Source organism: Peromyscus californicus, unplaced genomic scaffold (genome assembly GCF_007827085.1).
Source record: "Peromyscus californicus insignis strain IS unplaced genomic scaffold, ASM782708v3 Scaffold_19__1_contigs__length_69161282, whole genome shotgun sequence".
NCBI classification, from domain to species: Eukaryota; Metazoa; Chordata; class Mammalia; order Rodentia; family Cricetidae; genus Peromyscus; species Peromyscus californicus.
In genome coordinates, this window is record NW_026294491.1 from 24,088,255 (window position 1) to 24,115,171 (window position 26,917).

A 26,917-nucleotide genomic window follows, 5' to 3' on the forward strand; every position below is an offset into this window, starting at 1 on the left:
ATTTTTGAGGTTGCCAGTGGAAGCTAGAGACTTTCTGTTACAGTTGGGGAAACCGAGGCGTAGACTGGGATAAGGATACATCCATGAGAATGGGCAGATTCTAGATGAACTCCTCAGACTGTAGAAGCAAATTGCAAGTGCAATTGTGCATCTATATTATAAACTATGTTATAAACACCGTGAAGAGTTGGATGGTTTTGGACAGTGTTCCCAGTGCGTTGCTTTTGCTAGTGCTGGGGTCTAACTGGCCTGGTACCTGGAGGACAGGCACTGTAGCAATGAGCTCCCCACACTACTGTCTTGTGGGAGCTTAGTATCACACCGAGGGACAGGGACTCTGGTGACAAGCTCATGATGGGACTCTGTGAGGTGCCAGGTCTGCAGACGCTGCTTAAACCCCATTTGCTGGCTGTGCCCGGGCCACAGAATGAAGGAGAGAGAGAAAATGAAGTAGATGAAGGGATTAAGGATTAAATCACAGCCTGTGGTGATGGCGCAGGCCTTTAATCCCGGCACTCAGATCTCGGTGAGTTCGAGGCCAGCCAGGGCTACACAGAGAAGCCCTGTCTAGAAAAACAAACAAACAAACAACAACAACAACAAGGAATTAAATTACACCCTACTTATGTTTGGTAACACTACTTTTGTGTTTTTATTTGTTTGTGGTGCTAAGATTGAATCAATTTCCTCTTTTAACACAGGCAAGTGCAACAAGCTGCACTCGGAAGCTGCCAGACTACTTTAAAACACCAAGTCCCAAACACAAGAAATAAATCCCAGCCCGCAGAGGAGTGGGACCTTGGATCTGTTGCCTGACTTCCCACTGAACCCGCCCCCCCACCGGAGGTTGGGTGAGCCTTGAGACATAATCTCTGAGCCCCTCTGTTGGATCAGAGGGTCAGCTGACGGGAAGACAGTCCCATTGTATGTAAAAGACTCTTCATTAAGCTTTCTCTATTCCAACTGTGCCAAGTGGCAGGCAACTTAAGGTCTCCCGGGGAAGAGAATCTCAGCAGACCTTCCTCCTGTCAGTGCCGCCCAGGAAGGCCAGGCACAGGGCTCGGAGACAGGTGAGTGGCCGGAGGCATGAACTGTCCTGTCTTTTCTGAATGTAACCTGGTGATTCTCCTGGGGGGGGGTGGTGGCTTGGTTTAGGGGAAAATTAGGTCCATTTTTTCTTTACAAAGAAGACATGACCAGGTACGAGGCCTCTGTGCTTCAGATCTCAGTTGGTTTGCCTTAGACACACCCATGGCTATACCACATTGAGAAAGAAATGCAGAATGGAAGAGTTGGACTCCAGGCCATATGGGCTGAGGGGCTGAGGTTGGAGGACATTGAGGGACTGGAGGCAGTCTGGAGGTTTCACTCCATGCATTGTTAGTCTGTGTTCCAGGCTGTTCTCTCCCTCTCTCTCTCTCTCTCCCTCTCCAGTTTTTTGAGACAGGGTTTCTCTGTGTAGCTCTGCCTATCCTGGAAGTCACTCTGTAGCCCACGCTGGCCTCGAACTCACAGAGACCCGCCTGGCTCTGCCTCCCCAGTGCTGGGATTAAAGGCGTGCGCCACCACCGCCTGGTCCAGGCTGTTCTCTTTCACTGCGGTTTCCTTCTGCTGAGGAGACCCTGGCTGTGACTTTCACAGTGCTCCGGGAACATCTCCCTTTGCTGATGGTAGAAAGAGTCTCTGACTTGGAGTCTGGGGGCCTGGATCAGAATCTTGATTGCTATCAAACTAAAGAGCGCTGTCTTTGTAGACAGCTCGGCTCGGGCCCTGGCTCTCCCCTTGCTAATGGCATGGTCTGGGCCAGTGAGACGCCCCACTTCCAGAGCCTCGGTGTCCTCATCTCACGAGGAGGCCAGTCCGTTTTGAGTACTGTCGGTCTATCCATTCCTTCTCCTAGACATTTTGTGACAAACCTGGTTGGGAGTGAGGGGTGAGGGGGTGGGGGTGGAGGGGTCGGGGCGGGGGGAGTAGGGGGGAAATGTCACTTGGTCCACTGGAGTGTCCAAGAGGCAGCACTGGATTAGGCAGGGTGGACTCACCTCCAGTTCCAGGCCGCTCTGGGTTACAGAGTAAGTTCCAGGCCAGCATGAGCCACAGAGTGAGGCCCTGGATCAAACAAAGCAAAGCAAAACAAAACCCGAAATGTGGTGGTGTAGGAATCCCAGCACTTGAGAGGCAGAAGCAGGCAGATCAGGAGTCCAAGGCCAACCTCTGTTACATATCGAACTTGAGACCAGCCTTGGTTACATGAGACCCCCATCTCAAGAAACAAAAAATGCAGTTTGTTTTGGATTGAGACAAACATTGATTGTCATGTAGCCACAGAATTCACTTACCAGTAAGGGGTATGGGAACTCACTGGGTATGAGAGAGAGAGAGAGAGAGAGAGAGAGAGAGAGAGAGAGAGAGAGAGAGAGAGAAGAAAGATTGATTTTTTTTGAGGTAGAATTGGAATGAAACTATATAAGAAACACATTTCTTTTTTTTTTGTGGCACACCTTTTATTTATTTATTTATTTATTTATTTATTTATTTATTTATTTGAGTAAAACCAAAACTTATTATAAGCCACAGTCATCCTAGGGTCCCCCCTGCTATATAGCCTCCCTGGATCTGTGGGTTGCAGTCTGATTGTCCTTTGCTTTATATCTAGAATCCACTTATGAGTGAGTACATACCATGTTTGTCCTTCTGGGTCTGGGTTACCTCACTCAGGATGATATTTTCTAGTTCCATCCATTTGCCTGCAAATTTCATGCTGTCATTGTTTTTCTCTGCTGAGTAGTACGCCATTGGAAACACATTTCTAATACCCAAGACATTTCTTATACCCACTTCAGAAAAAAATGCTTGCATCCTTTATGGTGCGTGTACATGTTTATGTATGCAGGTGTGTGTGTAATCCAGAAGTCAACCAGAGCATCATCCCCAGTGGCTTTTGTTTTGTTTGTTTGTTTGGTTTTTGTTTTGAGCCAGAGTCTCATCACGTAGCTCTGGCCGGTCTGGAACTCACATATAGACCAGGCTGGCCTTGAATTCATAGAGATTTACCTGCCTCTGCCATCTGAGTACTGGGATTAAAGGGCTGTGCCACCACGCTGGCTTGTATATGTTGTTTTCCGCCTTGGTATTAGAGACAGGGTCTGTCACTGAACCTGAGCTTGCTGATTTGACCAGGCTGGCCGGCCAGGGAGCCTCAGGGAGCCACCTCCAAGCACATGCTGCCAGGCCCAGCTCTCTCTCTCTCTCTCTCTCTCTCTCTCTCTCTCTCTCTCTCTCTCTCTCTCTCTTTGGTTTTTTGAGACAGGATTTCTCTGTGTAGCTTTGGAGTCTGTCCTGGAACTCACTCTGTAGCCCAGGCTGGCCTCGAACTCACAGAGATCTGCCTGCCTGTGCCTCCCAAGTGCTGGGACTAAAGGTGTGTGCCACCACTGCCTGGCCTTTTGTTACTTTTTTTTTTTTTTTTTTTTTTTTGGTTTTTCGAGACAGGGTTTCTCTGTGTAGCTTTTGCACCTTTCCTGGATCTCGCGCTGTAGACCAGGCTGGCCTCGAACTCACAGAGATCCACCTGGCTCTGCCTCCCGAGTGCTGGGATTAAAAGCGTGCGCCACCACCGCCCGGCCCTTTTGTTACTTTTAATCCCAGTGTGCACCAAGTGTGAGAACCAGAGCTGGAGAATAGGTGCCCATGCAACACCCTAACCATGGACACTTGAGATGATGTGTGCTGGGTGGAGTGGAGAGAGCCTCGGAGTAGGGAGCCAAGAGACACTGTGCGATCTTGTTTGAGGCATAGCACGCTGGAGGGAGGAGCCTAGTTCCTGACTGGTCCAAGGAGGAGCCTTGGCTAAATATCTTGGCTAATATCGGAACCATCGGGCAAGCCACACATGTCCTTGTCCTGAAATCCCAGCCACTCAGAGGCACACAGAGTTTTGTTTTGTTTGTTTGTTTTTAAGAAAGGGGCTGAGGAGATCTAGCTCAGTGGTAGAGTTCTTACCTAACTTGCTACGACTCTAGATTCAGTTCCCAGCACCTAAATAAATAAATAATCCAACCAACCACCAGGAAATCTATGAGAAAGAAGGACAAATTAAAGAGGTGTGACTTTATCCTGGAATCCTGTCTGTTCTGTCCCCAGGGTCCCTCAAGGGGTTCTGATGTGCAGCCAGGTTTGGGGTGACTAACTTCAGGTAGTGGGCCCCAGGAACCCAGGGACATTCTTGTGTATAAAACACCAATTCTAAGCCAGGTTCAAACCTGTAATCTCCTCACTTGAGAAGCTGAGGCAGGAGGATAGTCACCAGTTTGAGACCAGCATGGGTTACACAGAGATTTCAGGCTAGCCTGGGCTAGAATGAGACCCTATCTCAAACAGCAACAACAAAAACCCCAAACCCACCAAACAAAACCAATGAAACAACCGTATTTTGGGCTCACTGGGGTTTCTGATGTTCATGGACCTGGAGCGACTTCTCCTGCATCCCTCATCTAACAAAGATAAGGCAGGATGAAGCTTTAGAGAGAGCTCCTTATTTACAGACTCCAGGACTCTAAGCAGAGAGTGGGGTTCAGTGTCCTTCCCTCAGAGCATCCTAAGGCTCAGTAAACTGTCACAGTGTGACCCTGTGTGATAAATGCTTCGGCAAGTCCCCAAAGTTTGAAAGACACTGAAGCCACCCTTGGAGAAAAAGAATAGAGGAATTCAGTGTGTGGAAACTTTCGGATTAAATCTGACCATTAAGTATACCCCACCGTATGTTCACAGAGAGTCCTGGGTCTTGACACATAGGAAGAGAAAACTCACACAGACACAGACACACACACAGACACACACACACACACACACACACACACACACACACACACACACACACACACACACACAGGTGTTTAAGTTTCTAGCTAGTAACCTTTTTTAAATTCTATAACAGATTCTTGTTTTATTTTGTTTGAGACAGGATTTCTCTATGTAGCCCTGGTTGTCCTGGAAATCTCTCTGAGGACCAGGCTGGCCTCAAACTCACAGAGATCCGCCTTCCTCTGCCTCCTGAGTGCTGGGATTAAAGGTTTACCAAGGCAATCTTTAGTCTTCAGTAGAGTAAGTGAATGTGTATTCTTATTTCCTTTTTTTTCTCTTCTTCCCTCCATCCCTCCTTTGATACCTCCCCCCTTTTTGAGACAGGGTCTCACTGTGTAGCCCAGGCTGGCCTCAAACTCCCAGAGATCCACCTGCCTTTGCTTCTGAGTGCTGGAATCAAAGACATGCACCACTATGCCTGGTTCCCCACTCCCTTTTTTTTGGGGGGGGGTTTCGAGACAGGGTTTCTCTGTGTAGCTTTGGAGCCTGTCCTGGACTAGCTCTGTAGACCAGGCTGGCCTCGAACTCACAGAGATCCACCTGCCTCTGCCTCCTGAGTGCTGGGATTACAGGCGTGCGCCACCACCGCCCAGCTCCCCACTCTCTTTTAAAGGTAGTTCTCACTATGTAGCCCAGGCTACCTTCAAACTCATGATCCTCCTGCCCCAGCCTCCAGGATGCTGGGATTACAGGTACACCCACCCCCCATCCTCCCCACCCCCCCCCCCACACCCCAAGCTCTTATTTCTATTATCTGAGGAGACTGGAAGCATTGTTCCACATGGAAATAAGAACTACAGGTCACCTCTCAGAAGTCCTTTTCCACTCTGTGCGGGGCACAGCCCTGGTGGGCATTGGGAGGCCTGGATTTCCTGGCCAGCCGGTAGAGTTAGAGAATTCACCTCTAGGTGGGTGGTTCCCTCAGCCATGGTGTCAGAGGTTGCTCTTTATGGAGAGGCAGTTTCAGCTCTACTGGCGGTTGGGACTTCCTCAAACACCTCTGTCCTACTGACAATGTAAAATTTCGCCCTGCCTGGTGGGACATGCCTTTAATCCCGCCCGACACTCAAAGGCAGAAGCAGAGGCAGGCAAATCTCTGTGAGTTTGAGGACAGCCAGCACTGTGCAGAGAGAGCCTGTTTCCAATAACCTAAACGAATAAATCAAATGAAGTTTCTTTGGGCCCCACAGACTGGAGTCCCTGCGGCAGGGCCCGTCCATGAGTCTTTCAAGGTGCGCTCACATTGAACTGAAATGGCCTGCTGGCATTCCCAGTTTGGAAGTCTACTGGGATAGTGATTTCTATGAGCCACTGTGCTTGGCTGACAGACATGGATATAGAAGGTGTTCCACGGGCATCTCTGAGTCAGAGAGAGAGAGAGAGAGAGAGAGAGAGAGAGAGAGAGAGAGAGGATTGAGAATCTCTAGGGGTAAGACTGCTTACCTAGCATGTTCATCCTCAATACTGTAATAAATAAATAAATAAATAAATTTAGGGAAGCCCACCCAGGGAGAACAGTTTGTAATTTCCAGCATATGAACCAGAATTACAGGAACCAAGAATCATCTTGGCTTCATGTAAGTCAATTCTTTTCAATTAAATGGGCTTAGTAAAATAGTTTTGTTTTGATGTTCTCCCGCCCCCTGCCACACACACACACACACACACACACACACACACATACACATACACACACACACACACACACACACACACACACACACACACACACACACGGTTTCTCTGTGTAACAGCTCTGGCTGTTCTGGAACTTGCTTCTTAGACCAGGCTGGCCTCGAACTCACAGAGCTCTGCCTGTCTCTGCCTTGCGAGCACTGTACATGCGGCACCCCCACAGCCCTGTGAGACAGGCTAGCAACTTTGCAGATGTGCTAACAGGGAGAGAGCTGTCGTCACTTGGTACTAATGGGCCAGGGCACCACGCGCCAGCTCTTCTAGGGGCTGGGAGGCAGTGCAGCTGGGGTTTGACCACCACGTACAAGAAGGCCCTGGGTTTGATTGCCATCACTGCATAAACCGGTAGTCGGGGAACACGCCTGCAATCCCAGCACTCGGGAGGTGGAGGCCGGAGCTTCAGGAGTGCGTTGATGGTTATTCTCAGGTGTGTAGTAACTGAGTTTGAGGCCAGCCTGGGCTACATAAAACCTTGTCTCAAAATAACAGGGACAATCAACTCCACCCTCCTAACAGCTGTGAGGATGAGGCGGGGGCTAATTGCTAATGGACACTGAGTTCAGGTAAGTTCATTAGATTCCTCAGGGCATTCATGTGACAGATTCCAAGCACTTTGTCCTCATACTGTCTGTAGTCATGGGTCCAGCCATGTCTGAGCCTCAGGCACATACTGAGAGCCAGGCACAAAGAGTTGTCCTGGGTTCAGACAGTCCATGCTCCGGTGCAGTGGTGCGAAACCTTCCTAACGCCATGACCCTTTAATACAGTTCCTCACGTTGTGGTGACCACCCCCCCCCCCCAACCATAAAATTATTTTCGTTGCTACTTCATAACTGTCATTTTGCTACTGTTAGGAACTGTAATGTTAGTAACTGGTATGCAAGCTATCTGATAGGTGACCCCTCTGAAAGGGTCGTCGGACCCCCCAAAGCGGTCAGGACCCACAGGTTGTGAATGGCTGCTCTGGTGGGTCTCATGTGTGGCCGTCGCGTGGTGAGGTGGAGGGCCGTGGACATCTATGAGATAACGGGGCCAACACATGAAAGCTAGCCCAGCTCCCGTCTCCCCTGCATGGGCAGGGCAGCAGGATGGCCCAAGCTTCTTCTGGCCTGTTTGCCCTGAGGTAATGATCACCCGGTGTGGGGAGCTGACAGAAGCAGTCAGGTGTCTCAAGGCCCTCCTTATCTCTGGACTTGGACCTCTCTGGGGCTTCTGTCACACACCCTCCGGAGGACTTTCCCTATCTCTGTTTCACACAAACAAGCGCAGGATAGGAGATGCCATCCCGGGGCGCTGACAGAATAGCCTAGCCCCACAGCATTGTCCGGGCAGGATTAAGAGGCCTACCTGGACATTTCTACACAAGTGTTTGTGTCTCACTAGATGGCTCCGGTTGTGAAGGGTTTGGAGGTGGCAGATAAGATATCCACCCCCTCCATGTGAGTGTGTGTGTGTGTGTGTGTGTGTGTGTGTGTGTGTGTGTGTGTGTGCAGAGGTCAGAGGGCAGCAGTGGGTGTAGTTCCTCAGGCTCTAGCCAACTATTTTTGGAACCAGCGTCTCACTGGTTTGGAACCTGTAGGTTCAGCATGGCCGGTCATCCAGTGAGCCCCAGGGACCTGCTTGTCTCTACTTACCCCATGCTGGAGTCGCAAGCATGGGTTACCAAGCCCAGGCTTTTTTTTTTTTTTTAATGTGGGTTTGGGGGATCAAACTCGTGTCTTTGTGCTTGCAAACAGAGCTGTCTCCCCAGCTCTCTGATTAGGCTTTAGCAAGCCAGCTCTGGCTGCTCTGTGATTGGCAGGTCTAGACTCCTCTCCGTTCAGGGAGTCCCTGAATTAGCGTGCTCCCTCTGGGCTTTATCACCATAAAGATCAAATTATACTCTCAGATATAAATTATTCTTTATCTGTCTCAGAGGACTTGAGAGAGAGAGTGGGGGAGAGAGAGGGAGAGGAGAGGAGAGGAGAGAGAGAGAGAGAGAGAGAGAGAGAGAGAGAGTTAAATGCATTCATCTGTGAAAAGTGCTAAGATAAACAGAGTCTGCCCTTGTTTTCTGTGGGTGATTTTAATTACACCCAGCCTCCAAAACAGAGCTGGGCATACTCCAGCTTCCCACCTCCTGTCAGTCAGCCTCAACCCTATCCCCTTCATAAGTGCATGGAGATGTGTGGTCAACCTGGCAGATATGGCTGAGGACCAATAGGTCCTCACTTTCCTAAAAAAGATAATAGATAGAAAAACCAAAAAAAAAAAAAAGAAGAAGAAGAAGAAGAAGGAGTGGGGTGGGGTGGGTGGTAACACTCCTTTAATCCCAGCACTCGGGAGGCTGAAGCAGGTGGATCTCTGTGAGTTTGAGGCCAGCCTGGTCTACAAAGTGAATTCCAGGACAGCCAGGGCTACACAGAGAAACCTTGTTTCTAAAAACCAAAACCAAACAAACAAAAAGGCAGAGAAACTGACACAAAAAGGCCTGAGATCACAGGGAGTCCATGCAGTCCCCGCAGAAGCCCCAGGTCCCACAGGGATCGTCTGACTCTAATGTTACAATTCACAATTTAGAAAAGGGTCAAAGTCTTGGTTGTGTAAACGGCAGTACTTTTCTTTGTATCTTTTCTACTCCCACTCCATTCCTTTCTTTTCTGTTTTAAAGACAGAGTTTCATTTGGCCCAGACTACCCTCGGATTCCTCATGTAGCCAAGCAGGTCCTGCCTTCGCCACCCTAGCCTGGGAGTTCAGTGGGAGGCACCAACCATGCCTGGCCTCTTCTCCCTTTCTGGAAGATCTGTTACTCCTGGAGTTAGAAATTCCAAAGTCCCCTCTGGTTACATTCTGCTGCTGGTTAATCTTCTAAACAAAGCTTTGTTTTAAAAACGGATTGAATTCTCCTGTCTCAATAATCGGCCTATTTTCTCTTGCCGGCGGGATGCCCTTTCGAGGCTTGAAAACAATCTCGTGGTAGCTGGAGTCCCAACTATTCTTCTCTGAAGCTGGGGGACCTGACTTCTTCCCCTGGGCTGGGTGCTCCCCCTACTGCTTATGGACTGGGCAGCGAGGTCACGCCCAGGGATACCCAGGGTCCGGACAAACCTCACTGGGCTCTTCTGCACCTGCTTGGAAGTTTATTTGAGTTTCCTCTTTGGTTGTCGTTTTGCTTCTCTTTCCTTTCCTGCTCTGTTTTCTTGCTTTGTGTGTGACAGGGTATGGCCCTGGGCTGACCTGGAACTTGAAGCGATCCTCTGAGACTGGGATGATAGGTGAACATTGCCATGCCACACCTTTATTGTCTTTGTAGTCCAATTTTTGGAGTTAAATAGAAGTATAAAGAGCTAGGGGTGCTAGGGACAGAGGGCTTGCCTAACTGCTGAGGCCCAGAGTCTGATACCCGGCACTACAAAAAAAAAAAATCTAAAGATGGTTGTTGGTGGGGGGTGTGGTATTGGCAAGATGGCTCAGTGAGAAAATGTTCCTGCTGCCAAACCTAACAACCTGAGATTGATATCGGGGCCCCATGTGGCAGAAGAAAAAACCTATGGTTCAGCAGTGAAGAGCATGTCCTGCTCTTCCAGAGGACCCCAGCTCAGATCCTAGCCCCCATATCAAGTGACCCACAGCCGCCTGTAACTCCAGCTCCAGGGCATTCGGTGCCTCCAGCTGCTGGGTTTCTTCCTGCATGTACAAGCACATACCCACACACAAACACACATATATAAACATAATTGAAAATAAAAGGTGTTTAGACTCAAGATTTAACTGATCTGCACTTGCATGCATTTGCAATAGGAAAAGCAGTCTCTAATCCACACTCCTCGGGTGTTAGAATCAAACCCCAAGCCTCAGGCACACAACACAAGTGCTCACCATCGAGCTATATCCCCAGGTCCCCCAACACTTTATACAGATTAGAGTTCATTGTGAGCCCAGAGGCCTGCATGTCAGGCACTCTGGGGTGTGTGTAAGAGACAGTCTCCTTGATCTTGCCCTGAGGCCCCTGGCATATGAATTTCTGGACATTAAGCACAGGCTAGACCATTTTAGTGCTTGTGAACACCTGCTGCAGGCAGGGACTCTTCTAGGCTTTTGAAAACACATCAGTGAGCAATAGATTCCTTCTTCGTGTTCGAGGCATCCTATGGGTGTGGCAGGTGAGGGGTTAATGCTGTAGGGAAGGCTGAGAAGGAAAGCTGGGGGGCTGTGGCTCCCCTGAAGGATGTGGGTGAGGTCAAAGCATTAGTGAGGTTTCTGGGCCTGCTTCCATAAGAAGGTGCAATTTCAACCAAGGTATGAAGCTGGTGAGGGGTGAAGATGGATGTCGGGATGATGCGGATAAAGCCTCCCACGTCTGGGAAGCAGCCAGAGGCTGCAAGAAATAAAATCCAACACAAACAGCAGGAAGGGGGCCACCCAAAAGATAAGGTTTCTGAGAAAGGGCCAGAGGAAGGGAGGACGATGCTCATTGTGTGTGGCTGCCCTGTGGGTGGGGTGATTTACTGGACCAGCTCTGCGCAAAGCCCTGGGCTAACGGAAAGCAGACCAATGTGGCTTGTGGAAACGGCTCCCAGCCCGGCTCTTTCACAAGCACGCATGACCTGTTGTCTCCTGGGCCTCAGTGGTCTGGATGCAAGGAGATGCCCAGAGCCTATAACCCCAGCATTTGGGAGGCTGGAGCAGGAAGATCTGGGCTAGCCTGGGCTGTGTGATAGCCATATAGGCCCTGCCTCCAAATATTGGGCTGCTCATTGACCTCTTGTTTGTTGACCTTGGATGTCCTTAGTGACCGTAACAGTGCCATTAATAAGGCAATATGTAAGGCGTCTTTTTTTTTTTTTAAGATTTCTTTATTTACTATGTATACAGTGTTCTGCCTGCAAGCCGGAAGAGGGAACTGGATCTCATTACAGATGGTTATGAGCCACCATGTGGTTGCTGGGACTTGAACTCAGGACCTCTGGAGAAGTAGCCAGTGCTCTTAACCTCTGAGCCATCTCTCCAGCCCGTGTGGCATCTTTTGAAAGTAATTGCTTTTAGTAATGAAACATGTGTGTGTGTGAGTGTGTGTATTCATGTATGTGCATGCGTGTGTGCATATGTATGTATGTGTGTGGACATTTGTGTGTGCTTGTGTGTGTGAGTGAGTGTACATGTGTGTACATATGTGTATTATGTATGTGCATGTGTGTGTGCATGCATATGTGTTGGTGTGTGTGTGTGTGTGTGTGTGTGTGTGTGTGTGTGTACTGGGGATTAAGCATAGGACCTCACACTTGTTAGTCATGCACTCTACCACAGGATATCCCAAGTCCTTTGTTCTTTTGAGATACCAGGTCTCCCCAAGTTGTCCAGCCTGGCTTTGAACTCACTCTGTAGCCCAGGCAAGCCTTGAACTCTCAGTCCTTCTACCCTCAGCCTCCTGAGTAATTAGGATTAGGGGACTAATGACACCACACGAGGTCTTGAAACTTCAGAGGTTTTTTTTGTTTGTTTTCTTGAGACGGAGTTTCACTATGTAGCCTAGGCTAACCTCAAACCATGTAGCTGAGGATGGCCCAGAACTCCTGATCCTTCTATGTGTACCTCACAAGTGTGAGATATTATGCTCAGCCTGCTAATGTTGAGACTTCGTGCATGTGTGTGTGTGTGTGTGTGTGTGTGTGTGTGTGTGTGTGTGTGCGCGCGCGCACGCGCGCACAGTGTATATATGTGTAATTTCAGAGCAAAACTTGTGGGAGTTGGCCCCTCCTTCCACCAAGCAGGGATCAACTCAGGCCATTGACCTTGGTGGCAAGCTCACCCTCTCACTAACCTGTATTGAGACTTGTTAACTTTACTAAAAGCAAAGCCATCTGACTTGGTTTGAGGAAAAGACAGGCAGGAGGTAGTCTCTGGTCAGGAAAAACCCTGTGAGAGCCAGGCCTGGGAGCTCCTAACAAGCTCCCTGGAGAGGGCTTACGTTGCCTGCACAAGGCTCTTGGTTGATCCTAAGGCTGAAAGTTAATATTTATTTAGTTTTATTAGGTGTGAAGGCCCCCTTTCCACTACACCACACAGACTGCCTTGTGGGAAGGTTTCTCTGCGAGCCGCTGTCATCCGTCCGTTGGGAAGGTTTAGAAAGTATTGTGCAAATACTTGGGGGTGAGGGTGTCTTTGTCCCCCCCCAAAACCCCAAAACCTAGCAAATGTCTTAACCTTTGGATAATAGGGAAACTGGTGTGTTCTGACCCCACCCAGGAACCGCTGGTGACCCTGTAATGGCACATGCTTTGGTCAGCTCCTCTCCGGCTCTCCTGGCCCATGACAGACAGGGTGGTGGTTTTGCTTTGTTGTTTTGTTTTAAGACAGGAGCTCACTTTGTAGTCCTGGCTGGCCTTGAACTCACGGAGATCTGCCTGCCTCTGCCTCCTAAGTGCTGGAATTAAAGGTGTGTGCCCTTATGCCAGGTAGATGTTTGGTTTTTCACTACCAGGACAGAGGTGAGATGGACGTGTTGGGAAAAATAGGACTGATGAAGAAAATCCCTTCCTCCTACAAAGAGAGCTCATACAAGGGCCACGAAAATGGGCCCTGTGAGGTCTGGGGTCAGACTGCCAGACGTCAATTCCCAATTGCATTTAAACATTTTTGTGACTCAGTTTCCTCATTTGCGTCGTAGGTATGAAAATGATGCCTAAGGGTTAGAGGGATGTAGTTTAGTTGGTACAGCATGCAGGAAGCTCTGGGTTTCATCGTCAGCTTGCATAGACTTTGTGTAGGCATGCACGCCTGTAAGCCCAACCCTTGAGAGGTGGAGGCAGGAGGATCAGGGCTTCAAAGTTGTCTTTGGCTACATTGTGAGTTGGAGGCCAGCGGAGTGGTGGTGGCCCACGCCTTTAACCCCAGCACTCAGGAGGCAGAGGCAGGAGGATCTCTGTGAGTTTGAGGCCAGCCTGGTGTACAAAGAGATTTCCAGGACAACCAGGGCTACACAGAGAAACCCTGTCTCGAAAAAAAACAAAAAACAAAACAAAACAAAAAACAAACAAACAAAGAAATGCAGAGGATCCTACATAAGCTCTATGATTCCATGATTGAGTTTTTTGTTTGTTTGTTTGTTTTTTGTCTTTTCTAGACAGGGTTTGTCTCTGTAGCCCTGGCTGTCCTAACTTGCTCTGTAGACCAGGCTGGAAGATTGAGGTTTTAAACTAAACTACACTGAGCAAGTTCTTATTCACTCATAATGTTCTTTTCCTTCCTTGGTTAACCCAACCCTCTGCCTCAACCCGTCTTGTCATTTTTTTTTTTTTAATAGAAGGGTCTGACTGTGTGTCTCTAGCTAGGTTAGAACTCACTATGTAGCCCAGGCTGTCCCCAAACTCGGAGAGACCTGCCTGCCTCTGCCTCCCAGGAGGTAGAATTAAATGTGTGTGATACTAGGCTTAGCATGAGGATATTTTGTTTTTGTTTTTTGATTTTTTTTTTTTTTTTTTTTTTTTTTTGGTTTTTCGAGACAGGGTTTCTCTGTGTAGCTTTGCGCCTTTCCTGGGACTCACTTGGTAGCCCAGGCTGGCCTCGAACTCACAGAGATCCGCCTGGCTCTGCCTCCCGAGCTGGGATTAAAGGCGTGCGCCACCATCGCCCGGCTTGTTTTGTTTTTTTAAAACAGGGTTTCTCTGTGTAGCCCTGGCTGTCCTAGAAATCATTTTGTAGACCAGGCTGGCCTCAAATTCAGAGATCCACCTGCCTCTGCCTCCAGAGTGCTGGGATTAAAGATGTGCACCACCACTGACCAGCCTTTTGTTGGTTTTTTGAGACAGAGTTTTACTATAGGCAGGTGGTCTCAAACTCATGACAATCCTCCTGCCTCAGGTTTTAAGTGCTTGAATTACAGATGGGACCCACCGCACTAAAATCTGCCTTGATGACTACATTTTAAAATGATCACCATCAGTCTTGCAATGATTCTCATTCTCTATTAAGATGCAAATGTTAGGGGTTGGGGATTTAGCTCAGTGGTAGAGAGCTTGCCTAGCAAGCACAAGGCCCTGGGTTCGGTCCTCAGCTGGGGGGTGGGGGATGCAAATGTTGCAGGGCAGTGATGGCGCATGCCTTTAATCCCAGCACTCGGGAGGCAGAGGTAGGTGGATCTCTGTGAGTTTGAGGCCAGCCTGGTCTGCAGAGTGAGATCCAGGACAGACACCACAACTACACAGAGAAACCCTGTCTCGAAAAACCAAAAAAAAAAAAAAAAAAAAAAAAAGATGCAAATGTTGAACGAAAGTATCAGTTGGAGAGGAATGGGTTTGAGGTCTACTGTATGACACTGGCAATAATAACAAGGCATGGGTGCTTTGTGACTTACAGTGTGATGTCCACTGACCCATCACAAACTTACTGCCTGCCACTCCTCAGGCCGCCGTGAGTCTCCTCACTTCCATCTGTGCTTGTAAGCTCACTGTGAGTCACAGCTCACTCACTGCCGGAGAACACAGGGTCACATACCTTGCTCGCAGAAAGAGCGAATTCAGAGTTCGAAATTCAGTTCCTGGGGAGTGCATTCCATGTTCATAGTATCATAGAGTTGAAAGGTCGTAAGTGGAGTCATTGTCCTTTGGGGGTCAATTGGCTTATTCCCTTGAAAATGTGATATGCTGGGTGTGACTGCTCATGCCTGTAATCCCAGGAGCACCTGGGAGTCTGAGGCAGGAGAATTGCTGCAAGTTCAGGTCCAGTCTGTGCTAAAGAGTAAGACCTTATCTCAAAAATCAAGAAAAAAATTTTAAGAAAATAAATAGGTTTTTAAAATCTCACTTCAAAACTGTGTGTGAAATAGTGTGTTACTTGGCTCAACTGAGTAATTTCATGGTGCAAACATATTCTAAAATGTCACTTTGGTGAGTATGATCATTTTTGTCAGTGGGTAAAGGAACTTACCACCAAGTTTGACAACCTGAATTCAATACCTAGGATACATGATGGAAGGAGAGAACTGACTCCTGAAATTTGTCCTCTGACCTCCACAAGTGTGCTGTGGCATCCATATTTACATGCGCGTATGCCAACACTCATGTCTCCTGTGTGTGCGTACACACACACATACATACACACACACTGCAAACTCTGGGCCATGCCTTCATTGAATGTCAGCAGACACTAAGGTAGTGAGGTGGGGATTATAATGGATGGGAAGATATCTGGGGTCGGGTGTGGAAGCTGAGAAGGGGTGTTGCTTAAAACGGAACCTGCCGGAAGGGGTTCTTCAGGGTCTGAGTCTTCAGTGAGCCCTGTGAACTCAAGTTCCTTAACTCATAGTGACCTCATTAGCCGAAGGTAGCAGCCGTGCGTGGGGTGAGCGTGTGCCAGCATTCTGGATGCACTCAGTACACATTACTCCGGGTGAGTGGCTCTGCATTCGGAAACTAAAATACACTTAGAAATTCCACAGACACCTTCTGCCGGCCCATCCCCACCACTCCCAAAGGAGAGCACACTCACCCTCTCTCTCTAGAGAACTGCCCTTTGAGGCAAATACCCCTCCTTGGTCTTCTCTGAGGTAGGATGTGCCTTGTCGAATCCCGGCTTGACTGAGGACGGGGCCTCCCCCTCACTCCTCATCTCCCCATCTGTCATTTTAAGATGTAGCCTCACATCTTTCCTGCAATCTCTCTCATGAGTTTGTTGAAGTTCGTCGTCTCCTTTTCCTAGCTCCAAGTCCTTGGGAAAAACTTGAAATGAAAGGGACCTCACTTTTACCCCTGTGAGCTAACGTGAGTGCTTCCGTGGATGTTCCAAAATCAAAGGACACTTCACTTGTGACAGAGCGCGACTGTTTCGCCCCCAAATATTCTTTCTCCTCAGCCTCCCAGGCTACAGTGATTCCCAGCTACACTGCCTTGAGGTAAATAATAGTAATCGTAGCTATTATTATTACTATGCTGAGGGCCAATCCCCCGGTCTCAGGTTGACATGCTCTGCCACTGAGCTGTGTCCACGGCCCTAACCACAATTGTTTTATGGGTGGTTTTTTGAGAGCTGATCTCTGACGTGACCTCTTTATTCTCCTTGGGCCCCGGGGTCGGGGGTGGTTATCCAAGGCTTGCTCTCTATTAAAATATTTTAATTAATGTATTTATTTTTATGTGTATGAGTGTTTGGCCCACATACGTGTACATGCATCACATATGTGCCTGGTGTCTGTGGAAGCCAGAGGTGGGCATCAAATCTCCCGAACTGGAGTTACAGACAGTTGTAGCCACTATGTAGGTGCTGGGAACTGAACCCAACTCCTGTGGAAGAGTGGCCAGTGCTTTTAACTGCTGAGCCATCTCTCCAGCCCCTAAAAGAATTTTTTAAAGTTAACATTTTTTTTTTTTTTGAGACAGGGTTTCTCTGTATAGCCCTGGCTATCTTGGAACTAGCTCTGTAGAACAGGCTGGCCTCGAACTCAGAGATCCGCCAGCCTCTACCTCCTGAGTGCTGGGACTAAAGGTGTGCACCACCGCTGTCTGGCAAGTTAACTTTTTGTATTCTAGCAAAATGGCTTTGGGGGAGGGGGAGGCTGGGTCAGTCTCTACATGTCGGCTCCAACTCTCCATAACTCCAGATCCAAGGGATCTGGTGATGCCTTCTTCTGGTCTCCTTGGGCACCAGGCACACACGGTGTACATACATGCATTCTTGTAGGCACACACTCATACACATAAAAAACAAAAGTAAATAATCTTAAAAACAAAAACAAACAACTTTCTGGGGTCTAAGAAGATGATGGCTCAGTGGTTAAAGTACTTGCCTTGGACTCCAGCACTCGGGAGGCAGAGGCAGGCAGATCTCTATGAGTTCGAGGCCAGCCTGGTCTACAGAGTGAGTTCCAGGATAACCAGGGCTACACAGAGAAACCTTATCTTGGATCCCTTCCCCCCTCCACCACAAAAAAAAAAAAAAAAAGATCCTGCCTCAGTGAATAAGCTGAAGAGCAGTCAAGGAAGACACTTGGTGTCAACCTTGAACCTCCTCACCCTGCACACACATGCATGAATACTTGCACACACATGTGTCCACATACAACCATCCACATGAGAGAAAGAAGGATCTTCTCGAGTGTTTTGTCAGATGACTAATACGATAGGTAATTTTGTCCTATAAAATTTATGTCAGTAGGGCTGGGAATATAGTTCAGTAGAACAGTGCGTGCCTAGAGTGTGTGAGACCCTAAGGTCATTCCTAGTCCCGGGGTGGGGTAGGAGGCAGCTCTTCTCAAAATATGTTCTTTGAGAAAAACCTTGTCTGGAAACTGTTGACATTTTAAAATCAATAGCTAAATGAGCTCGTGATATTCAAAACCGTACCACTGAAATAAAATCGGCATGAAGCTGGGGGAGGTGGTATGTACTTCCAGTACTCAGGAAGATTAGGAGTTCAAGGCCAGTGCTGGCTCCATACCAGTTTAAGTTTGGTATTAGCTACGTGAAACCCTGTCTCAAAACGTCAACAACTGCTCTGAAGCCAAGACTAGACCGTGTGAGACCACAATTACTCAGGCAGAACTTATCCAGTGTCTTGGGGGTGGGGGTGGGGGGGGCTGGACAGAGGTGTGCTAAGGCCATCCGCAAGCTTAAGTGTTGGGGGGGCAGTTAAAATCAAAGAAGAGTCAACAAAAGACACATCATTTAATTACAAATCAGAAGAGAAGTAGCCAGATTTTACATTCCTTTATCGTTTAATGGGCATTAAGTTTTAATTTACTATGAATAGAGCATGGGGCTGCACATCTCGAATCCTAGCACCCAGGAGGCTGAGGCAGAGATGAAGAGGCCAGCCTAGCCTGCTCTATAGCAAGCGCAAATCTACCTTGGCTGCCATCAAAGAGACAGGCTACCTCCTCGACTTCTGGTGTGTGAATTGCCGAGGGTTGAACCAAGGACCCCTTGCATGCTAGGCAGACACTCTATGGTTATCGGGGCTAGTCCCCGATAACCATTACATTTCTAAGTAGCATTTCACTAAATGAGTCTGTTCCTTTTCATGTTTTCAATGAAGACAAGGGGGTGAGGAAGCCTAGAGTCGAGCATAAAATAAGAACCAAGCAAAGTGTAGTAATTTTATTGGTCAGTGTGGTCAGCCCCTGGAGCTGGAAACGAAAAGGCCGTTGAAGAACGGCTTAATGGTCTGTGGTTACACATTAAGGAGCAAGAACTTCCTTCTTCCCCTGTGACTGGCAATGCTAGGTACTGGGAGCTTAATTTTGGGTTCTTCTGAGCAGAGAAGTAAACAGGAGTGAGGTTGGATTGTGAAGTCTAGACAGTGTTGTGTTATGGACAAAGCCGGGTATGGTTGGTCCTCCTCAGATACATAGTGAGTTCAAGGCCAGCCTGAACTACCAGGGACCCTGCCTCAAAAAATAAAAGAATGAGTGTAGTGGTGCACGCCTTTAGTCCCAGCGCTCAGGAGGCAGAGGCAGGAGGATCTCTCTGAGTCTGGCCAGCTGTGTAATGAGTTTGAGGCCAGTCACTGAGTTGAGAACTTGAACGTGGATGGATTGCTTATCCCAGAGGCAGCTTAGAATCTGCAGGAAGTGCATCTGATGAGTGACAGGACTGGCTGGAATCTACTGGCTATCAATGGGGCTACACGGTACCACAGAGTCTGAAGAAAAGCAACAAACAGTGACGAAAAGGGACCCAGTAATGCTGGGTGCTGTGGACAGTTGACGATTGCCGGGGCCAGGGCATGGTTTCTGTGATCTCTGGGGTAGAGGACGACAAGGGATTTATCTTTCAAGTCCTTCCTGGAAAACCTCCAACTGCTGACCTTTTCCCAGGGATCACTAACTGATTTTTAATTAGAAAAGATAATTAATGACACACAAAAGCAATTACAGACTAGCTTGATAGCATGTCTTAGGAAAAAGGTTCGGAGCTTTGAAATTCAATAAGGACTCTTTTGAATCAGGATCTCAAGTAGTTTAGGAGGACCCCAAATTCTTCTTTGTTTTTTTTGAGACAGGGTCTCTCTACATAGTCCTGGCTGTCCTGGAGCTTGCTGTGTAGATCAGCTGGCCTTGAATTCACAGAGGTCCTCCTGCTTCTGCCTCCCAAGTGCAGGGCTCAAAAGTGTCCAGCGCCGCACTTGCCTGGCTTTAAACTCCTGATTCTCCTGCCTTTATTTCCAAGTGCTGGCTTATGGTCATTGGCTACCATGCTCGGCCAGTTTTGAAATCCTTCTTTTCAAAGCGTCTACTTCTGCTCCCTTATGCCTGAGTGTTTCCCCGAGAGATTTGTTTCCAATATTTTTGATACCTGTAAAACGATTCCTAGGACCCTGTCCCCTGTCACTCAGGTCAGTGATATTCAGCACCTGGCTCTTATGTGGCTCTATTTAGCCCTTGAAAGTTTAGACTTTGGAGTTGGCATGTATTTTTGTTTATTTGTTTCTTTGCTCTTTTTGCTTTTGAGACCAGGATCTCGGGCAGCCCAGGCCCGCCTTGAATTGGCTGTGGAATCCTGGTCTTCCTGCCCCTACTTCCTAAATGCCGAGAAGCTGATATTTCAAATCTTACTAGATTCAAGGTAACAGTCATTTAAATTTTCCCCTGAGTTTTTTCCAAAAAAAAAGGTAATGAATGGATTTAAGAGCTGGGTATGGTGAGGCACACTTGTGATTCCATCACTTGGGAGGTGGAGGCAGAATGGCTGCGAGTTTGAGGTCAGCCTTGGCTACATGGTGAATTCCAGTGAGTTGCAGGGTAGGCTATGTATGGAGACCTCATCTCAAAAACAAACACACATCTAAAATCAGAAAATCAGGAGGGGGTTTCCCACTAAGGCAGACTCGAGGTAGGTAAGAGACCCCTTTTCAAGAGGTGATCTTTAACAAATGTCTCAGCTTCAGCGATGATCAAACTATAGTCTCGTCCGCAGCCTCAGGTTATTTAGAGCAAATCTGTCTTTGATCAGCCTGCATGGAAATGTTTAGCAGATACCCCTGAGCAAAAGAGACTCGCAGAAAGACTTCCTTTCACACACCAGCCTTATTTCCTCTTCATTGCTCACCTGTCTCTGGAGTCTGGTTTCGGGCGATTGTGTTCTAGAACGGGTCTGGCCACCGACACCAGCAGTGTGAGCAGAGGGGACTAGAGACTCGGGAGCCTTCCAGATTATGGGAGGTAGTGGCAGGAGGCTCGGGAGCTCACAGTCGTCCTTGGCTACACGACAAGTTCAAGGCCAGCTGGGGATACCCGAGACCCTGCCTCAATAAATACATAAGTAAGTAAATAAATAATACTCCCATGACTCAGAGACTAGAGGTGGGGGTCGGGGGGAGTCTCCAAGTGAGAAAAATCCCCCAATGATCATTTTCAGTGGCAATGTCTCTTTCTTCAGGTTTTACTTCTGTGGCTGAGATAAAGTACCCTGACAAAAAGCCACTAGGTTCCTTACAGCTCACACTTCCAGCCCATTACTGTGAGGGAGTCGAGGCAGCATGAGCTGTGGTATCTTCTACTCTTCCTGACACCCCAGATCCCTAAGCCAGGGCACTGTGCTGCCTACCACAGGCTATGGGCTCTTCCCACAGCAAATAAGAGAATCTAGACAATCCCCCACAGGCCCGCCCGTGGCCAGCCTGATCTGGCGATCCCTCCCTGAGATCCTCTTCCCACGTGATTGTAGGTGGTGTGGAACTGACTCTCCACTTCTAATTGTCTCTGAGGTGCTGTGGGAAACCTACTGAAGGTATTAACAGGATCTTTTGTTTTGTTATCAGGGGTTAATAATTGAAGGTTAGGATAATGGAACCAATGATAGGAGTTCCACCAGATACTAATTTTCCACATGGGGCATGTGCTGGGTCTGTGTGCGAGTTGGTTATTACAGTTTGGGACTCCTTGGCTCTGAGAGGCTTCCGAAGAGAGTCGGTTGTATGCTACTGTCTCTATCAGGGCTCCTGAGCTATTACATTCTGAGGCCTGTCCTTAGCAGGAAACGGTAAGGGATCAGTGGGAAGCCCAGAACAAGGGAAGGGAAACGCCTCCCTCCTGTCAAAGCATGGCCAAGGGGTAGGAGCATGAAATAGAAAGTAGGCAAGAATCTGAGCAGCCTAGGAAAGACACCCCTGAAATGGAGAGTGGCTGAACCTTCAAACAAAGAAGGGGAAAGCTGCCTGGGTAAAGATGCAGCATAAACCACCCTTCCTGTGGGACTGTGGCACAGGGCAGCCCCCAAGCTCGCTGGGCACTCTCTCCAGGGACAGGGAAAGGCTAGTCCTTTATGTACAGGAGTATGTGTGTCCTGTGTTTTTATATCCCATAGCCCTCAGAGAGGGGAACCTGCCCTTGTTCCTGATTTCTGACTTACCCAAGGCCAGAAAGATCTAAAACATAATTTCAGCATAAATTAAAAAAAACAAAACAACAAAACAGGACAAAAGATGAAACATGAATAGAATCACCCCCCAGGGAAGCAGTTGAGGTAGAGGGACAGAGAAAATGCTAAGTTTTTGTTGGTGGTGGTTAGTTGTTGTTGGTTTTTGTTTTATTTTGTTTTTAAACAAGGTTTCTTCTCTGTGTAGCCCTGGCTGTCCTGGAACTCACTCTGTAGACCAGGCTGGCCTTAAACTCACAGAGATCCACCTGTCCCTGCCTCCCCAAGTGCTGGGATTAAAGGCGTGCGCCATCACCACCCAGCTACCTTTTACTTTTAAACCCCAAGTCCTCACTTACTTGTGAGGTGGAGGGAAAGCCTGAGATCCAATGAAAAGACAGACTCCAAGAAGAAACTGGCTGCGAACCAAGAACACTCACTCCCGGTGGGCGGGCGAGCATCCAGCATGGAAGAAGGTTCCCTGCCTGAGCCTGATGTTTCTCTTTGATGTGCTTTGTGGGATGAGCCGGTGGCATCTGAGCTCCCTTATCTCACCAGCCTCGAAACAGCTGAGCCCTCATCTGTTTAGATCGTTACCTGAAGAAAGGAAGGGAAAAAAACTGCTTCTGAATGCTGATTCGCCTTTTTTTGATGGGGAAAACTTTTTTTTTTTTAATTTTAATTAACATGCAAATGACAAACAGCAAAACTTTTTGGAAAAAAAAAAAACAAAACGCAAAAGCTTGGGGAGAGTCCGATGTTTCATCATGGGTATGAGTAGTTTTGTTTTTGCAGCTTTCTGTTTCTTCTTTTCTGAGTGTTGATGCGGATCTCTTTCTATTTGTTCAGGAAACTGTGACGTGTGTTCTTGGGCAGGGTCTGAGGTTTTGGAACCTTTTTCTGAAAGGGACGGAGAGAGCCCTCTGCAGCATTTGCTAACCGAGAGGCTGGTGTGTTGGGCTGAGCTGGACAGGATGCAGCGGGTTCCCATGGGCAGCAGGCTGGTCCTGGTTCTCGCCTTCATCCTGGTTTGGGGATCTTCGGTTCAAGGTAAGACCCAGGAACCCTTCTCCCCTGTTCTCCGATATGAAAACCTCCGCATCTATACCAGTGGTCATCTCCATTTGAAGGTACAGGGTGTCCTATTGTGGGAGAGGAGGCAAAGAGGGATTCGAGGTGGCTGAACTTCTTAGTGTGAGTCTAAAAATCCCTTATATGTCTAAAAAAATAAATAAATAAACTCTAAGGCATGCGGCAGCCTTAAAAACCTATCAGAATGACTGAAAAGTACTCTTTTTGGATGAAGACCTGTGGTTTATTCATTTAAAGAATTCAAGAAATAAATAGAAAATTACCCAAATGACTGATCTATAGAGATGATGATTATCTTGGAATGTTCTAGAATATCATCCTATTCTTTAGCTGTCCACATGAATTCCATCTTTGTTTCATTTTGAGGTAGGGTCTCGTGTAGTATAAGATGGCCTTCAACTTGCTATACAGCTGAAGATGACCCAGAATTCCTGATACTTTTGCCTCCACCTCCTAAATGCAGGAGTGTGTGGTCATGCTGGGCTCTAAGTCAGAATGCATTCTGATGGCCCTGTTATTTTAACAGAGGCTTTTTTTTTTCTTTTTCTAATTGGGATAAACTCAGCTATTGTCTTTTTCTTTAGCTTTGTTCTGACCAAACATTCGATTTTGGCTAGGCATTGCCGACCCAAAGAAATATGTTAGGGACAGCCCAGAGAACGTTAGCATTTGTGCTCTTGTTCAGAAAACAGTCCATTTGGTAACCCTTCCTTAAGTTTGGTTATCATTTAGGGCTGTTTAGTCACGTCGAATCTCCCTAAAACTTTTCTTGACTAAGAAGATGAAAATGAAAAGTTTGTAAGGAAAAAAAAAAGTACAAATTCTTCTCCTTTGATATATAGAAAAGGAAACTTTTCTAAATGAGGGGGAAGGTCATGGCCTGATAAATAGGTAGCAGAGTTTATGGCTGAAAAACATATAGTTCCCACAAACGGTGAAGGAAATGTTGGGTCACAGTGACACACATGTCCTGGGGTTGTTTCTTCGAAGTGACTCTCAGCTAGCCTGTTCTTCCTTCCGGTAGAAATAAAACCTCACAGGTAACCTCGGAAATCCCTTATATGTTGAAAGAATATAAATTCATGTTTATCTGGTTATGCTAACGTTGGAGGAATACAGGAAGTGACCTTGGCTGAAGCTTGTTTCTACTTAGGCAAGCTTTGTGGTGTTGAGCCTCGAACCCAGGGCTCATGCATGGCAAGTGCTCTACCACTGAGCTGGAGCCCCAGCTCTCTGTTTGACACAGAGAACAAGTTTGCTCAGATCTTTTAGGGAAAAACCTTTGGCTTGATGTAACGCGTCCCCGGTAGCCACGTGCTCTGCCCAGATAGACGACAGTGAATTCCGAGTTTGAGACATGCGGGTGATCGGATGGCCATGGGTGTCTCTCTTACCAGGGACGTCTCTGTAAGCCTTTCGGTTGCAAAAGTTCCCAGAAATGTCACATGGCACTCTGATGGTAAAACAGCTGAAAACAAAACCTTGTAGATTTCATTATTAGCAAGGAACGAAGAAGGAGCCGGGTCGGGTGGTTTGTACAGCACTCAAGAGGCAGAGGCCAGCCTAGTCTACATAGTTCCAGGATAGACAGGGCTTCACAGTAGGGCCCTATCTCAAAAAATAAAAGAGAGAAAGAAAGCCTGGGGACGGTGTAGGTGTGGACAAGGCTGTCGTTTATGTTTCCAACTTGTTGATCTAGCGCTCAGTTGGAAAGGGAAGCAAAGAAAAGGAGAAAATGAATGAACCGAAAATCTAGGGTGTTTCCAAGGGGCTCTTGGCTCAGCAGCGGCTTATGCTTGTATCAGAACACGAATGGAAACCGGTGCTTGGCCATGAGTTAGTGCGAGCTGCTGCCCAATGGGTAGTGTCCTTACTTGTCATACGCACTCTGTGTGGTGCCAGGTATGAACAGCACTCCCTCTCTGTCTTTTTTTTTTTTTTTTTTTAATGACACAGGGCCTCCAATCACTTAGCCCAGGCTGGCCTTGAATTCATTATTAGCTGAGGATGGCCTTGAACTTCTGATTGATTGTCCTTCCTAAGCGCTGGAATTATGTACATGTGCCGCCATGTGCAGTTTGTAGAGTGCTGGGAACCCGGGCCTTTGTGCGCGCTACACCAGCTACACGCTCCATCTACTCAGCTGCAGCCCCAGCCTTCTCCTTATCGCTAAACAAACATTTGAAGACCAGCTTGTCTGCAGCTTTCTGGTTTGGATGGTCAAATGCACCAGACTTGTAGCTTCTTGATCTTAGGTTACTGTATTGGTTCTCTCTCTGGGCTGCCACAACAAAACACCAGAGACTGGGTAGCTTAAACAACAGAAATGCATTTTCCGCACAGTACCAGCGTCTTAACTCAAGAGCCCAGTGTTGGCCATGATGCCCGAATTCTGACACCTTTCTCTTTAGCTCAGGTGTTGGTGCCCGTGTCTTCACTCAGGTCCTCTTCCACACACCCTGTTATCCTCTTCTTTGAAGGACACCGGTCATACTGAGGGCCACCCTCACGGTCATTTTAACTTCATTTTCAGGGACCATGTTTCCAAATATTGGCGCACTGGAGGCACGTGTAGGTTAGGACTTCACATGAAATAAATCCTACATAAACAGAGATAACTCCTATAACAAACTACTTATTTCCACAAAGTCAGCTAAAATCGTCATGTAAAAGGCTGTGCCAAGTAATGGAAACTTGGGTGTGGATGGTAAGAAGAGATGGCTGCAGGGTGGTGGGGGTGGTGGCGGCGGCGGCGGTGGTGGCGGTGGCACACACCGTTAGTTCCAGCACTAGGGAGGCAGAGGCCATGGTTCTCTGTGAGTTCAAGGCCAGCCTGGTCTGCAGAGCAAGTTCCAAGACAGCTAATGCTACACAGAGAAACCCTGTCTTGAAACCCAGCCCCCCCAAAAGAACAATGGTTAATCTACTTACTATAGGTTCCATTGATGAAGCCAGTGACTTCTACACTGTATTACCTTTTTTTAAAATGCCTGTAAACACTCCGGAGGTGGAGGCAAGAGGATCAGGAGTTAAAGGTCATCCTCAGCTACACAGTGAGCCCTGGGCTACACGAGACCCTGTCTTAAAACAAAATACTCACAGAGAGATGAAATGCCAAGTGCATGCACAGATGTGGTGTAGGGGCTGGGGCTAGCCCTTCAACACTCACAATAACATGCCGGGTCCACTTGTGCACAGCTGTTGGTCAAGTGATTTCACAATCACTGACCAATAACGATCATCGTGTTCAACGTGAGGAGGAGTTATGACAGAAGAAGAACTAACTGGACCTGACAGCCGCTGCCTCACGTGTTCCTTACGTCAGTTTACCCCTTGCCAAATACATGCAAGTTATGCCCAAGATCTGTTACACTGAGCTCGTAAATCATTCAGTTTCAAGGTCAGAATTAAGCTTCTAGACAACTCGGGGATCAGACACGTTCTTTAATCAATTTAATTTAATTTAATGTGCAAGGGGGTTTAGCCTGCATGTATGTCTGTGCACCAGTTGCATGCCTGCTGCCCAGAAAGTCCAGAAGAGGGTGTCGGAGTTACAGACAGTTGTGAGCTGCCATGGGGGTGCTGGAATTGAACCCGGGTCCTCGGCAAGAGCAGCCAGGGCTCTGAACCTCAGAGCTGTCTCTTCAGCCCTTTCTTTATTTAAAACAAAAACCTTTCCTTTCACTGAAGCCTTTGCTGTTTCCTGTAGAGGTGAGGGCAAACTGAAAGTAAACTTGGAGCTTTTTATAGCCTGTCAAATGGTGCCAGACGGGGAAGCTTGCCCATCGTGTGCAGTTGATAGGACAATAGGAAGTAGCTCCAACGCAGATAACAGCAGTTGCCCAAACACTACCATTTTTTTTTTTTTTTATGAATCAGAATAGTCGTTTTTTTGGACATTTTTTTTAACCTCCCTTTTGCTTAAGTTTCTGCTTAAGTT

At 47.7% G+C, this 26,917-nt stretch overlaps 1 protein-coding gene across 3 annotated transcripts in view; it reads left to right on the top strand.

Annotated features, from left to right (window-relative positions):
• The first annotated feature begins 939 nt into the window (after positions 1–939).
• Positions 940–26,917, top strand: part of Srgn (serglycin) — a 37,381-nt gene continuing 11,403 nt past the window's right edge. Inside the window, exons 1-3 of one of the 3 annotated variants that reach the window (XM_052744866.1) lie at positions 957–1,070; positions 16,235–16,427; positions 22,735–22,935. In XM_052744866.1, coding sequence (XP_052600826.1) covers positions 22,860–22,935 — 76 coding nt within the window. In that variant the 5' untranslated portion in view covers positions 957–1,070; positions 16,235–16,427; positions 22,735–22,859. Of the gene's footprint in view, positions 1,071–16,234; positions 16,428–19,980; positions 20,095–22,734; positions 22,936–26,917 lie in introns of those variants that run through there. The other 2 variants (XM_052744865.1, XM_052744867.1) reach the window with 2 other exon arrangements.